Source organism: Stegostoma tigrinum, chromosome 12 (genome assembly GCF_030684315.1).
Source record: "Stegostoma tigrinum isolate sSteTig4 chromosome 12, sSteTig4.hap1, whole genome shotgun sequence".
Lineage (NCBI taxonomy): Eukaryota > Metazoa > Chordata > Chondrichthyes > Orectolobiformes > Stegostomatidae > Stegostoma > Stegostoma tigrinum.
Genome location: NC_081365.1, coordinates 38,300,298 through 38,314,545, shown reverse-complemented (window position 1 = coordinate 38,314,545; position 14,248 = coordinate 38,300,298). Strand labels below are relative to the sequence as shown.

The 14,248-nt window shown below is 40.2% G+C and overlaps 1 protein-coding gene across 2 annotated transcripts in view; it reads right to left on the bottom strand.

Moving 5' to 3' along the window:
- The window catches only part of gdap2 (ganglioside induced differentiation associated protein 2), a 61,820-nt gene that overhangs the window by 15,011 nt on the left and 32,561 nt on the right, over window positions 1-14,248 (bottom strand). For both annotated transcript variants that reach the window (XM_048540953.2, XM_048540954.2), the window contains 5 exons: window positions 12,685-12,844; window positions 10,614-10,764; window positions 9,886-9,962; window positions 6,945-7,021; window positions 4,403-4,542 (listed from right to left, as the gene is read on the bottom strand). In XM_048540953.2, coding sequence (XP_048396910.1) covers window positions 4,403-4,542; window positions 6,945-7,021; window positions 9,886-9,962; window positions 10,614-10,764; window positions 12,685-12,844 — 605 coding nt within the window. The remainder of the gene's footprint in view (window positions 1-4,402; window positions 4,543-6,944; window positions 7,022-9,885; window positions 9,963-10,613; window positions 10,765-12,684; window positions 12,845-14,248) is intronic.

Sequence of the window (14,248 nt, the reverse complement as noted above, 5' to 3'; positions counted from 1 at the left end):
GCCTTCTTCAACCACTGCATTCCTCCTGCTGTGGGTTGACCCACTATGCTTTCAGGGAGGGAATTCCAGGATTTTGACCCAGCGACAGTGAAAGAACAGAGACATATTTCCAAGTCAGGATGGTGAATAACTTGGAGGGGGAGCTTGGAGGTGGTGGTGTTCCCATATGTCTGCTGCCCTTGTCTTTCGAGATGGAAGTGGTTGTGGGTTTGGAAGGTGTAGTTGGAGGACCTTTGGTGAACTTCTGCAGCGCATCTTGTAGATAGTACACACTGCTACTACTGAGCATTGGAGGAGGAGGAAGTGAATGTTTGTCGATGTAGTGTTAATCAGGCAGGCTGTGTCCTGGATGATGTCAAGCTTCGAGTGTCGTTGGGGCAGCACTCATCCAGGCAAATGGGGAGTATTCCGTCACATTTCTGACCTGTGCCTTGTAGATGGTAGACAGGCTTTGAGGAGTCCTACTCTTTAGATTAGATTAGCGAGTTTTGAGAAGATTTGTAGGTCAGGTTGAGGTTCTGGATGGGAGTTTGCTCGCTGAGCTGGAAGGTTAGTTTTCAGACGTTTCGTCACCATTCTAGGTAACATCAGTGAGCCTCCGACGAAGCGCTGGTGTTATGTCCCGCTTTCTATTTATCTGGTTAGGTTTCCTTGGGAAGTGAAGAAACAGCCGTCATCCTTGAAGGTGTTGGTATAATTATCCCAAGCGAGATCTGGTATTTGTCATGTGATGCCTCCGCATACAGTATTGCGGTAGTCCGAGTTTATACGTGGCCCAAAGGGAAGTTACACCCAATAGTGTTTGCATCCTGTACTTTGGTTAATGCAGAGTGTAAATACACCCAGACACAGAAGGAAGGCTTGGCAGTCATATTTGGAAGCAAGAAGTCCATCTATAGCTTTAGAGAGTGGATTTATAACAATAATGAACCACAAACCCTGCTCAGACTAAATGACAATGACGAGGCTGTGCCACCCATAGTTTCAGACTGAATTCAGTGACAGGCTCCAATATTATTTCACACAAAATTACAAGTTGAATAACCGTTCAGGAACTGAAGTAGCATATTCAGAGTGCCTCCCACATGCAGATACACCATCAGCGATATCACCAATGAAAGAGTCTGTATTGGTTCTAAAATTTTCTGGATCCACTTCCAGAAGTCTCAGTTGACAATATCAGTGTGAATGGAAAAAGATCTGATCCTGGAAAAAGTGAAACAACTGGTGATGGGCAAAACCAAAGAGCCATCACAACCAGAACTGAAACCTTTTTGGACCCAGAGAGACCAGATCACAGGGGGAGCAAGTGCGATTGTCCTGAGCAAAGGTTCCCACCAGATGCTGGCTGAATTCCACCAGGATCTGGCAAGACATTATGTCTGGTGGCCAGGTTTGGATGTAGATACAGCCCAAGTTTGTGGGGCAGTGCCCAGAGTGCCAACAAGTCAAAAATTGCCACCAGCAACTCCCACATAATTGTGGGAATAGCAGATAAACGCCGGACTTGGTTACAAGTCAATGATGCAGGCCCTTTCATGGGCTGAATGTCCTTAGTCATTGTGGACACCCATTCAAAGTGGGGATGATAGAAAACTGAGCACATCTTGTGCACAGACTCCTGGAAGCAGTGGTCACAGAGCATGGGCCATCTTTTACCAGAGAATTTGAATATTTCCTAAAGTTGAATGCCACTCAACACCCAAAGACAGCTCCATGCCATCCACCAATCAATGGTGTGGTAAAGTCTAACTTTGAATGCAGGCTTAAAGAAACAGCCTACAGCTTCACTAGATAGCAAACTGCCCTGGTTCCTATTTGATTATACAACCACCTTTCATGCAACTATAAGGATAGCTCCAGCAGAATTGCCAACGGACAGAAGATTCTGCACCAGGTTAAATTTCACTTTGTTAGACCTTGGAGGGGTGTTGAAACAGCATGAGGAACACGGTTTACTTCAGGGGATGAAGTGTAGGAACCATGGGAATGGCCCTGCATGGGTAAGAGGCATGGTTGATGTGCGGTTGGGTATGTTCAAAGTTTAGGTGGGTGCAATAGTCCTGAACAAGCACGTGAACCATACGAGAGCTGCGAATTCACAAAACGCAGGAGCAAAACATAACCCACTCAAAAATGTTGGAAAGACTGGCAGAACCCATGGGTTCTCCCTCAAGCGTTGGAGACCTTGGAATCTGGGATGGGCATAGCAGATATTGCTGCCTCAATAGAATTTCTTCAGATGCTTCAGGTACACGAGGCAAACTACTGTTACACACTGCCTGTATCTAAGGCAGAGTCAGAAGAATCTGATCCTGTGCAAAAACACCTCAAGGGAGCTTAATAAAAGCCAGCTTATGTCCTCAGATTCAGAGGGTGAGGGATACAGAGATGTAATGAGGTCAGTCAAGTGGACATCGGAATATTAATTCATTGATTAGGGCTGTTAATCTGGTCCAATCAGGGAGCCTTGGCTGACAGATAAGAATGAGAATGAGAATGTCAGTTGAAAAGGCGGAAAAAAACAAGATTGTCACATCCTCACACTCAGGCTGGCTTTGTGGGAACTGGATCAGTATCAGGGACTCTCCACATATAAATAAAGGGTAACTTGGTGATGGGATACCAGATTTATTCCATATATGTAAGATTTTAAAAAAAATGCATGTTCTGTCCCACACCTTGAATGCAACATGTTTGAATCTCAGATTGGATTACTACAGCACTAAAAACCTACTGAAAGTTAACACACTTATTCGGTGCACTATACTCATGTAATTTGCATATGATCTTCTGATGCAGCTGAGTAAAACATTCTCAAATATCTTTGTTGTCAAATTCCATGGAATTGCTCTTGCAAGGTTCCATTTTTAGTCAAAGGCAATAAGAATCTAACAATGGTTTCTCTTGCTGCCAAGTTACTTGTCATGCCCCCAAGCAACCATCCTATGTTATTCCATTTCTTCCTCTTGGGTAACTTCTTTGGAGATGGAGCATACCAAATGACACCTCTCCAGGTCTCTTGAACACAGCCACTTCAAATAATGCTGTTGGTATGCTTGTTCAATATCCATTCTTGGAACTGATCATTGGGAAAACCGAAACCATAATCTTTCAGCTTCTCAAACTTCATTTCCTCACATATTCAAAGCCCTTCAGTCACTATTTGACACTTTTGTTCTTGACTTCAGCTACCAATTATGTAATTCGATGAGAAAGCCTACCGATTTCAATCAAGATAACAAAACCTGTGTTTGTCCCACCTCTGCCCATCTTCTGCTGAAACCAGCATCCATGTCTTTGCTACCACCAATGTGGAAGTGCAGGTGTAGGCTTCACATGCACATGGTCAGGAATTAGGTGATATCAGTTAAAGTCCAACAGGGTTATTTGAAATCAAGCTTTGAGTATAGCCCCTTCGGCAGGTGAAGTCACTTCACCTGATGAAGGCGCTATGCTCCAAAAGCTTGGTGATTTCAATTAAACCTTTTGGAATATAATCTGGTGTCATCGGATTCCTGACTTTTGCCATCTTCAATCTTGAATAGTCCAATACTCTTTTGGTTAGATTTTTAATGACATGTAGTCTTTTAACTCATCCAAAATACCACTGACCTGATCATAACCTACATTAAGTTATACTCCCTGTCACCCCGTGCTTGCTGAGCTATATTGGCTCCAATGTTTCAAACATAAAATTCACATCTTATTCAAATGCCATCATACCCTTGAATCATGGTCTCCACATCTGTATGAATCCTTCAAACTTCTATTCTTTGAATATCTGTTTCATTACTTTGGGCGATGTATAAGAAAATCAAATTTTTCCCATTGTTACTAGCTATGTTTTCAACTGTCTCAGTCCTCCATGTCCTCAACTGTCTCAAAACATGTCTGCTACTCCAAATTCCTGTCCTGTTTATACACCCTTCTTAAAGCTCTTTTACTTCTTCCCAAAATCAGACTATATTTTGCAAGTTAATGGCTTCTGGGTATTTATTTTCAACAAAATAACAAAAATAAAAACAGATTCAGAGATAGTAGAAACTGCCGATGCTAGAGAATCTGAGATATCAAGGTGTAGAGCTGGATGAACACAGCATGTCAAGCAGCATCATAAGAGCAGGAAATCTGATGTTTATGGTCTGGACCCAATTTCTGAAGGATCCAGACCCAAAACGTCAGCATTCCTGTTCTTGATCATCCAGCTCTACACCTTGTTATATCAAAAATAAAAAATGGTCATCTTTTCATTTCATTGTTATCAGAAATCAAATAAATTGAATTTGAATGTTCCAATCTGACACATTTACAATGTCAAGAACAGGCAATTATGAGGTAAATTTTTTTGTGGTAATAAGGTGGACTGAGTAAACATGCAAAAATGGGATCATTAACTTACTTTACATCAACAATGTCGTACAATTTCTTGATGAACTCTGAGTCAGGATGGTTGTGTTCACTGGTCAAAGTATGAAAATACACCAAGACAAACTCTCTTGCAGCAATGTGGTCCATAATATGAATAAAATACAGTAGAGCCTAAAAATAATTACAAATCATTACAACTACAGTACATCACTTAATCATGTTTATCTTCACTGCTTTCAAAGGGAATGGAGTGCAAAAACTGAGCTTTTGCTAAAACCACACAAGGTCAGAACACAGCTGGAATACATTAAACAGTTTTAAGCCCTTTAAGGAAAGATATGCTGGCTTCTGAGGCTGTCCAAAGATTCACAAGGCTGAACCCAAATATGGGGGACTCTCTTATGAGGGCAGGATGTGTAGGTTGAGCCTGTACTCATTAGAGTTCAAAAGAAATGAGAGATGACCTCATTGAAACATTTAAGATTCTGAGGGGACTTGACAGGATAGGTGTGGAAAGATCATTTTCCTTTATGGCAGAGTCACAGAATCTCAGTACAGAACAGGCCCTTCCCCCCCATTAGGTCTGTACTGACAAAAACAAAAACATACTACTAGTGCCACTTTGCCCCCACTAATCCCATTAATTAGCCTTGAATGTTGTGACACCTCTGGCGCACATCTAAATATGATTTAAAGGTAGAGAGGTTTCCTGCCTCACCTATCATTCCAGGAAGTATATTCCAAACTCTCACCACCCTCGATGAAAAGATTTTTCTCAAATCCCCTCTAAATGTCCAGCCTTCCACTTTAAAATTATGTTCCCTTGGTACTAACATTGGCTAACGAGAACAGTTTTCTTTTACCCCAACTTTGTGCAGTTCTGGTTACCAAATGGTAAACCAAAGTTCTGTACCTTGCTTCTACTATAATCTACACCACGACTGAAAAAGGCAAGTTTCCCCCTATGCTTTGACTACTGTATTAATCTGTCTTGCCGCCTTCATGAATGTGTGGACAGCACCCCAAGATCCCTCTGAGCTTCTCCGTGCCTTGACATTCACCGGGTACTCCCTTGTCTTACTCCTTCTTCCAAACTGTACCACTGTGACATTTATCAGGGTTAACTTCCATCTGCTACTGATCTGCCCATCTGACTAATCCATTATATCCTCCTTTGATCTACCATCTTTTGGTTTCGGATCAGAGGACATAATGTAAGAGGGGTGGTAGTCACCCATTTAAGACACAGACGAGGAGGAAATTCACTCAAAAGGTCAGCAAATCTGCGGAATTCTTTACTGTTGAATTCTGTTGAGACGAGATCATTAAAAGATATTCAAGACAAAGACAGGCAGATTTTTAATCAGTAAGGGAATCAAGGGTTTTGAGGAAAAGGCAAAGTGTGGTTGGACTTTATTAAAGCAACCACAATCTCAACAAATGGCGGAGCAACCTTGAGGGGCTTAATAATCCCCTTCCACTGCTGTCTTAGGGGTTTCAAAACAAATTTTAAAAACCCTGTCTTCAAATCAAATATATTGTAAACAGGTTTTAGTGAAGAGCGAAATAAACTGTCCCCTAAGCTGGATTTTTACTTACGATTGGAAGTGTTTGGAGAAAACCAGAAGTCAGAATTCCACTGTACATTTGGGGTTTGGGATGGGGAGAGGAAGTAGGATCGGCTGTAAGATCATTAGCTTCTCAGGTGGGAATGCTGGATCTAGCAGATAGGTCTAACAGTATTTATCTGCTGGGAATGGCACCCCCTGTCGTCATGTTGCTGTCAGGAAGCCCAGTTAATTCAAAAAGCTTAAAATTGATGAGGTTTGCAGCTTCAACACCCCATCAGAATGGTTAAAAGCACTATACCACCACCTGGGAGCAAGTTAGTCACCTGCTCAAATTCTTCCATCAATTAAAGCCAACACTGGGTGGACTGGCAGAACAAAGAATGTAAGATAGATTTACATCAGGAACTTTTCCGCCCAATCTGAATCAAACTCCACACTTTGGGTAAAATTTAATTCTCCCTGACAAGTAGCAAGCATGTGAAAACCAATTTAGCAATACACTGAATAACGTGCTGATAAAATGAATTCTCTATGATGGAAACGAAGGAAAGAAATGTATTGCTTTGCTTGGTTGGCTAAATGGCAGATGCACACTAACGAATGGCTTCAATCTCTGTTCCAGATTAGGTAGACCAAAATTTTATTTCATCAGCCTTTTGCAAAACCACAGAATATACTGTGGTTCAGTGACCCTCATTGAGGATGCTGCTTAAAGAATAGAAAAAGACAATGTGAAAGTCACTGATAAACAATGAGGAGGAGATTGAATATTTGATATAATCTGATGAAACAGATCTTACTCAGTAAAAGTACAGTAAGTTGAGGGCACAGTAAAATGTATTTGAATTAATGCAGTGGTCAGCCTGTAATTATGGATTACTTATTTAGGAACTATTCTGAAAGGAAAATTGAGCGCTTTATTTTATGTTTCAAGCTGTTCCTGCAGCAAATATTTGTCCAAAGCAAACAGACAATAATGTCATTTTAAAAATCAAGTCTTACCTTATCTGGGTCTATTAGAGTTACAGGAATATTCCTTCCTACGATCACCACCACTGTACGTCCACATTTATCATATCCTGCCGAAATACAAATTGTTTACACTGTTAGGAGTGCACACTAAGCTTGTTGGAAAATGTTTTCATTTTTAAAACCAAGTAACAGAATTACAGAAATGGAAGTAAAATTGTAAATGCTGAAAATGTAACAACAAAAAATGGTGTTACATTACAGTGTGTTCATCAATACCTGTAGAAATACAGCAAAAAAGTCAATATTTTAGGTGTATCATTTTTCATCAGAAGGGGTTTTTAAAGTGCTCATGTCCCAGACAATTACATGTGAAAAGTTTGTTAGTTGGAGGAGCTTGAGTTGTAGCCTTTGGAGTTTAAGTACAGACTGGTGCTACTCGAGTGATATGCAAGGCTGAGATCAACACAGATAGCACGTTTCTGGTGCAGTCAGCCCACTCCTTAAGGATGTGGAGACAGAGAGGAAATGGGTGACTGCCAGGTAAGCACGAAGGACCAGAGAGGCAGCACAAGAGTCCCAGTGTGCCATCTACTAGATTCGGAATAGTGATGAGTGAGGGCTTCTTTGTGAGGGTAGCCGAAGCCAAGGCCATGGTGCTACAGGTGGCTCAGCAATATGGAGTTCTGAAGGAATGTTTAGAAGAGCAATAGTGATAGGCGATTTCTTAGTTAGGGGAACAGACAGCTTTTCTCCAGTATGAATCAAGATGAAATGTTGCTTTACCAGTACTAGGGTCAAGGATGTTACTAATCACCTGCAGTGCACCCATGCAGGAGGGTGAATAGTCTTTAGTCATGGTTTATATTGGTACCAATGATTTTGATCCACTTTCTACCCAAGTTCTACAGGCAGATTTAAAAGTGAGGGGTTTGGGGGTAGGTGGGTGGGAAGAAATGGTGGTGGATATCGAAGACTAGAAACTAGCTATATAAATACCGTGGCTACAAGTGCAGGCCAGAGGCTAGAAATCCTGTAGAGTAATTAATCTTCTGACTGCCCAAAGCCTGTTCACCATCTACAAAACATGTGTCAGGAATGTGATGGAATATCTCCACTTGATTATTGGGGGTGCACTCATCCAACACTCAAGAAACCTGGCAACATCCAGGAGAAAAGCTTATTGGCACCACATCCACATACATTCTCACTCATCCAAATCAGTACTTCTCAGCAGCAGTGTGTACCATCTACAAAATGCAATGTAAAAATTGCCGAAGGTGACTTAGACAGCATCTGAAAACCCACGACCACTTCACCTCGCAGGACAACTGTAGATACATAGGAAAAACATCAGCTTCAGGTTCCATTCCAAGTTAGTCACCAGCCCGAGTTGCTGCTCCTTCAGTGCCACTGGGTCAATTTCCTGGAAGTCTTCAACAGCTTCATGGGTCTACCTATACCAAACGGACTGCAGTAGTTCAAGGCAGTATCTGGTTACCAGGTTCTCAAGCACAACATAGCAATAAAATGTTGACCCAACCAGCAATGCACCTGTATCACACATGACTAATAAAAGTTCCGCACAGCCAGATGGGGTCAGATTTGGGTTAGAACAGGAGTAGAATAGAGTAGAAACAACGTCCTTGCAGGGTGGATTGTAGTGCTTTTGGAAAAACTTAACCTAACTTTGTGGACAGACGAAGGCTGGAGAATGTGAGCTAGGAGATAAAATTAAAAGCAAAAATGAATTAGAGACAAATTCTGAGTGTCAAATAATAAAAGGCACTGGATGTGAAAAGGAATGAAGCCCAGCCTATATTTAGTATACTGTGCATATACGTGAATGCATGAAGTGTAATAAATCAGTTGCAAGCAGTCAAATGAATGCATGTTCTGATAGTTACATATACCTGGTTCAAAAAAAAATCAGAGGACTGGCTGCTAAATATTTCTGAAAACAAGTCCAGAAAAGATAACTAAGATTTTAAAAAAAGCAAAGGGAGGGAAGAAAGATGAAGGATAAGATTTCACGCTACCAATTAGCAGGGAAGAACAAAATTATAGAAAATTGCAAGATATATGCAGTTAAAATGAGGGCTGTCATAATTAGAATAATAACAGTTTAAAGGGCAGAAAGTGTTGGGGGTGGGGTAGTTTTCCTGTTATTGGGTGCTGTCTAAAATTCCACTGAAATGCACTTGGATTAACAGGTTAGGATAGAATTGGAATTGGGCTCAGTTGCCTTAACCAAAAACTTAACACTTGCTGTTCAGACCTGCACAGAAATAGGAAGAAGGGCCCTTAAAGCAAGTAGCTTTGAATCCTAGGATGGTGGAACCAAATGGAGTTTGAATCGCAAACTTCAAAATTAGTCTCAACACAAAGCATATTTTACCTGTAGGTGGATTACTACTATTAATGGCTGTTACAAGCATGAAATCTAAATGAAAGACTGACTGAACAATCACCCACACCATGAAGTAGCAAACTAGTAGATCTGGGAGATTTTGAAACCCAGATTCATAAGTGTTGAATCTCCCCTCCAAAGGTCCAAACCTATCCTATACAACTCAACTCTGATGCAGAGTGCTAAGATTGGCTAAGTAGCTGATCTCAGACATGCCGTTGTAGGAAGCGGCAAGAAGAGACTGCACTTTTTAAAAAAGATAAATTGCCAAGCCACCATTCTGAGAAGGAAAACTAAGTGCACAGATACGGGTGGAAGGAGAGATGGAGGAAGTATGAGGGATTGAGACAGCAAGAGAAAATTGAGCAGACGTTCTGACTTGTTATTTTGTAGCTTACTAGATCATATTTGGAAAAATAACTTGTAGGCATTAAAAGGAATGTTTTGAGGAATATCTCATGTGATTGCACTGAGCCTTCCAGATTAGGAAATTATAGAATATCTGTTGAGAATAACTGTCTTGTCCTCACTATAGCCTTTCACAGTCTTAAAGCACTTACTTACCAGTTTGATATAATGCTTTTAATGAAGCAACACCCGACAGGTCATCTGCTCTCGCTCTGCACAACCACCGGTTATAGCTAAAAGGAAGTAGTGTAATTCTGTGAGTAATATTGAACAAACAGAATAAACATAAAACATATGGCTACTAGACAATTTCATGATGTGGTTGCCTGGAACTTGCAAGAAATGTAGTGCAATTACAACTTCAGCAACTTAGTACATCTCAGGGTTAACATTGCCAACAAGTTAATAACAAAACTAGCTAAGATAAAATAGGATTCTCTGAAAGCAAACACATTGTGGAAAACCAAAGGTAAAGCTAGTGTGACTGTGCAGACAAATGCTGTTCCTTGCTCTCAATTCCCCATGCTTTGAATGTTAAGTGTGGTATCAAGGAGAATGGCTGTGTACAAGTTTATTTTCTCTCCCAGAAAAAGGAAGAATTCATACAGACGAAATGAATTAAGTAACAGCTTATAGCTACCTTAAACTTGAAAGTGACACTGAAATGATACATACTGCACACCAGTGTTTTATTCAGGGCACATTACCTGCACAAAAATCTGAAAACAGCACAGAGAAATGTTTGGTAATGTATTTGAATGTGGAGAATCGATTGTGACGGAAGTGGGGTTTCTTTTTGCAGCTGTATTCATATCGACCCAAGGCTAAGATAAGAGAATATGGAATATTTGTTTTTATGTTTTATATGCTCAGTCACTACTCACTTTCGTTGATGTGCTTTTTGAACTGCTGCTTCAGACATTTGCCCTTGAAGAATCAGCCGCCTCTGTTTATCAATATCTCCTTCCATCTTAGCAAATGCATGTGTTCCAATATACTCTAGCTCAAGGTGTTCCTCATCAGATTCATCTTCATCTAAAAGAATGACGAAGTGGCATGCCTTAGGCCAAAAAGACTTAAAACTGACAGCATTCAAAAGCAGTTTACATTTTTTGCACTTTTATAAAACATGATCATACTAACATTAACTTTTAACACATCAAGTAACAAGCTCTTTAGCATTTGCTCACAAATCCAAGTTTCAAGGTAGAACATTAAACAGAAAAGGCAATGTTTCTAAAAGAAATTAAACAGGTTAAGCACACGCTACAAAATGGTTGACAGTGGTACTTTCCATTAACAGGATGATGGAATCAGTCCAAAAAGACAGTCTGCTTACCACACAATTGCATTAAGTTCTGTTTGTATTTCAATGCCAGTATGAATGCTAGGTACATATGCTATATGTTCAATGACTGGTTGATTAAATCAAACAATGGCTACTTGCAATAGAGTGTAGTCTGTATCAAACAGCACGTACATGGAGAATGCAAAATAAAACATTCTAAGTCAGACGTGCTTCTGCAATTGGGTAGTGGTTGCTGAATAAAAAATAATCAGGTGAGCTTGTAACATGGCACAGTTGTGCAGTCTGGAAACCAACATGTACACCACACATATACAGGGGTCCACTCTTTACAAATAATGCGCCCTTTTTCAAAGGTTACTCAGGAACTTGGGAAGCCAAAAAACTTTTCCCTCAGCGCTTTCTCTTTGGCAACACCTCTGCCAATTAACATCCCCTTCTTATGTATGGCTGCATTCGTTGACACTTATATATGCAGATCTTGCAGGGGCAAGGTTGATGATAAAGGATCAGGACCTTGAGGGGACAGGGAGGAAGAGCGAGCAGGAATCTCACTTGAGCTTCCACTGACCTCCAGCAGGCAGAATTCCAGAAGATTCACTATTCAGTATGAACAATTTCCTCTTCACTTCAGTCTTAGCTTGAGACTGACCCATAATCTAGACACTGCATCTTTCCTGCACTTACCTTGACAAGACCAGAGAATTCTACCAAGATCTACTTTGAATCCTGTAAAAATTGAATATCTCAATGTGGTTCCTGCTTATTCTTCTAAAGCATGGAGAATAGAAGCCCAGTCATTTTAATCAGCCCTCAGAGGAGAATTCTACCATTCAAGCAATTAGCCTGGAGAACATTGTTGCATTCCTTCTACGGCAAACATAGACTCCTTCAGTTAAAGTGACTAGAAGGGACATAGTTCATCAGATACAGCGTCTCACAAAGACACTGTACAAATATAGCAAGACGTTATTACTCCGGTACTCAAATCCTCTTGCAATAAATGCCAATATATCACTTGCCTTCTGAATTATACCCTTCATGAGTCAATCAACAGTTCGCAATCTCTAACTACATAAAAGAGATACCAAGTTTCTGCTTCTTCACTTACTCTTCAAGGGGTCAGTCAATCCGGACATGATTACCTACATGTTTAAGGTCTGGGTTCCAAACATTAGTGAGGTCTATACACTTTGCCAATCAAGATTAGATGCTAGCAATCTACAAGTTTTAACTGATTAAATTTCTCATGAATTATTGACTAATATCAAAAATGGCAAAAGTAGACAAATAAGCTAGAATTCTACAATTGATGCAAAATTGTAAGGCGAGACTCCAGTTACTTGACAAGGAAACAGAAGAATGCTAAACATTGAAGTTTCATCATCTTATAAAAAAAAATCACACTTCGATCTAATAACCATAGAATAATAAAATATTACTTCCCTGAGCACAGCCTAATCCAGGGAGGAAAAACCTTTGAACATAAAGCAAGATTCAGACTTACTAAAATACCTTTCAAACCAGCCTAATGGAGCAATTATGCTTTTGATCATACAGCTGAAGTATGCAACCTAAGGGATGTGTGTTAACAAGGACATCACTATTTTTCAAGGTTTCTTTCCAAGAAATCATATAGTAACACTCACGAGAAGGAATGCCTGGTTTGTCCAATATACGGATCTGACGTTCGGCAATGACTGGCTCTCCTTCAGCATTCCCTACATCGGCAGGGAGGAATGGTAGAGACCTCTTTTCTTCCTCCAAAGATCGTGGAAAATAAAGAGGCATCAACCTCACGTATGTGGCCTATGGGAAATCATACCAATTGTTACCTGTAGATTCCACTGCCACCTGGTCGCAACAGATCTTGTTTGAGCTTCTATGATTAGAATATTATGGAAGGCATTTCAGAGAATGGTCTAGAATAGGCTCATGCTATCAAAGTAGTCCCACGGCTTCAGAACCCAATGTATCTTAAATATTCTTTAAAATGTATACACTGGTCTGGTAGAATCCTGATCCTTCGTGTCTAAATATGTATTGCTTTTGTGATGCATGATGTGAAATTTTGAACTAGCAGCATGAGTTTTCTGTGACAGGAGAGATTCAATGATTAACTCAAATATTTCTGTAGCCATGCTGTTTTGAAAAATAAACCCTAAGTAGAAAGTTAGGCCAGACTAATGGAAATTAAAAACACATGGGGGGCTTTTACAAGCAAAGTTAAGCACTAGAATTTTAATTCAAAAGATCAGCGAGTGATTTTTTTTTGGTAAATACCTATAGCTTGGGGGGAAAAGCATTTTAGTTTCAGTTTATGTCATATGTTACACCTTCAATTTTAGGTTCATTGCTGAAATCTTGGCTAAAGTTGGATGTATGAAACAGTTGCTCAAAAAAGTAATTTGGGACCGTTAAGAAATCTCAGTGTAAGGAGTTTTGTTTAAATTTCCACACCAGAAGAATTTAGACCTCAGGAAGTTATGTGAACCTTGAGAAAGTCTTAATTCAGTTGTGTGAAGACTCTAGGATGAGGGTCAGATTCTCAAAGTGGGGAATTGTGAAAACATCTGAGCTCTTAAAATAGGATAGAAGGGTGTACTCCTTGGTGTGAATACTATTAAAGGAATGCTTTGGGATTAATAGTTATGTATTTTACCAGGTGTTGCTAACTCTTTAAATTTGTGTTGTAAATAGATTCTATTTTGTTTTTACTACTTTGCATACTAAGCTTAATCATACAGCACAGAAACAGGCTGTTTGGATCAACTCAGCCATACTGACCAGGCTTCCTAAACTGAACTAGCCCCATCTGCCTGCATTTGGCCCAGATCCATTCAAGCATTTCCTATCAATGTAATTGTCCAAATTTCTTTTTAATGCTGTAATTGTACCCTCCTCTGACTTCCTGTGGCAGCTCATCTGACAAATAATGAGAAAAAGTTGCCCCTCAGGTCCCTTTTAAATCTTACCCCTCTCCACTACCCTGGAAAAAGACCTCGCCATCCACTTTGTCTATTCCTCTAATGATTTCATAAACCTCTAAGGTTAACCACCGCTCCCCCACACCGCCCACCACCTCCTATACTCCAGTGAGAAAAGTTCCAGCCTTTCCTTGCAACTCTAATCTTCCAGTCTCAGTAACATCTCAAATCTTTGTTGCGCCTTTTCCAGGGTAATAAATCACTCCTATAGCAGAGCGACCAGGAT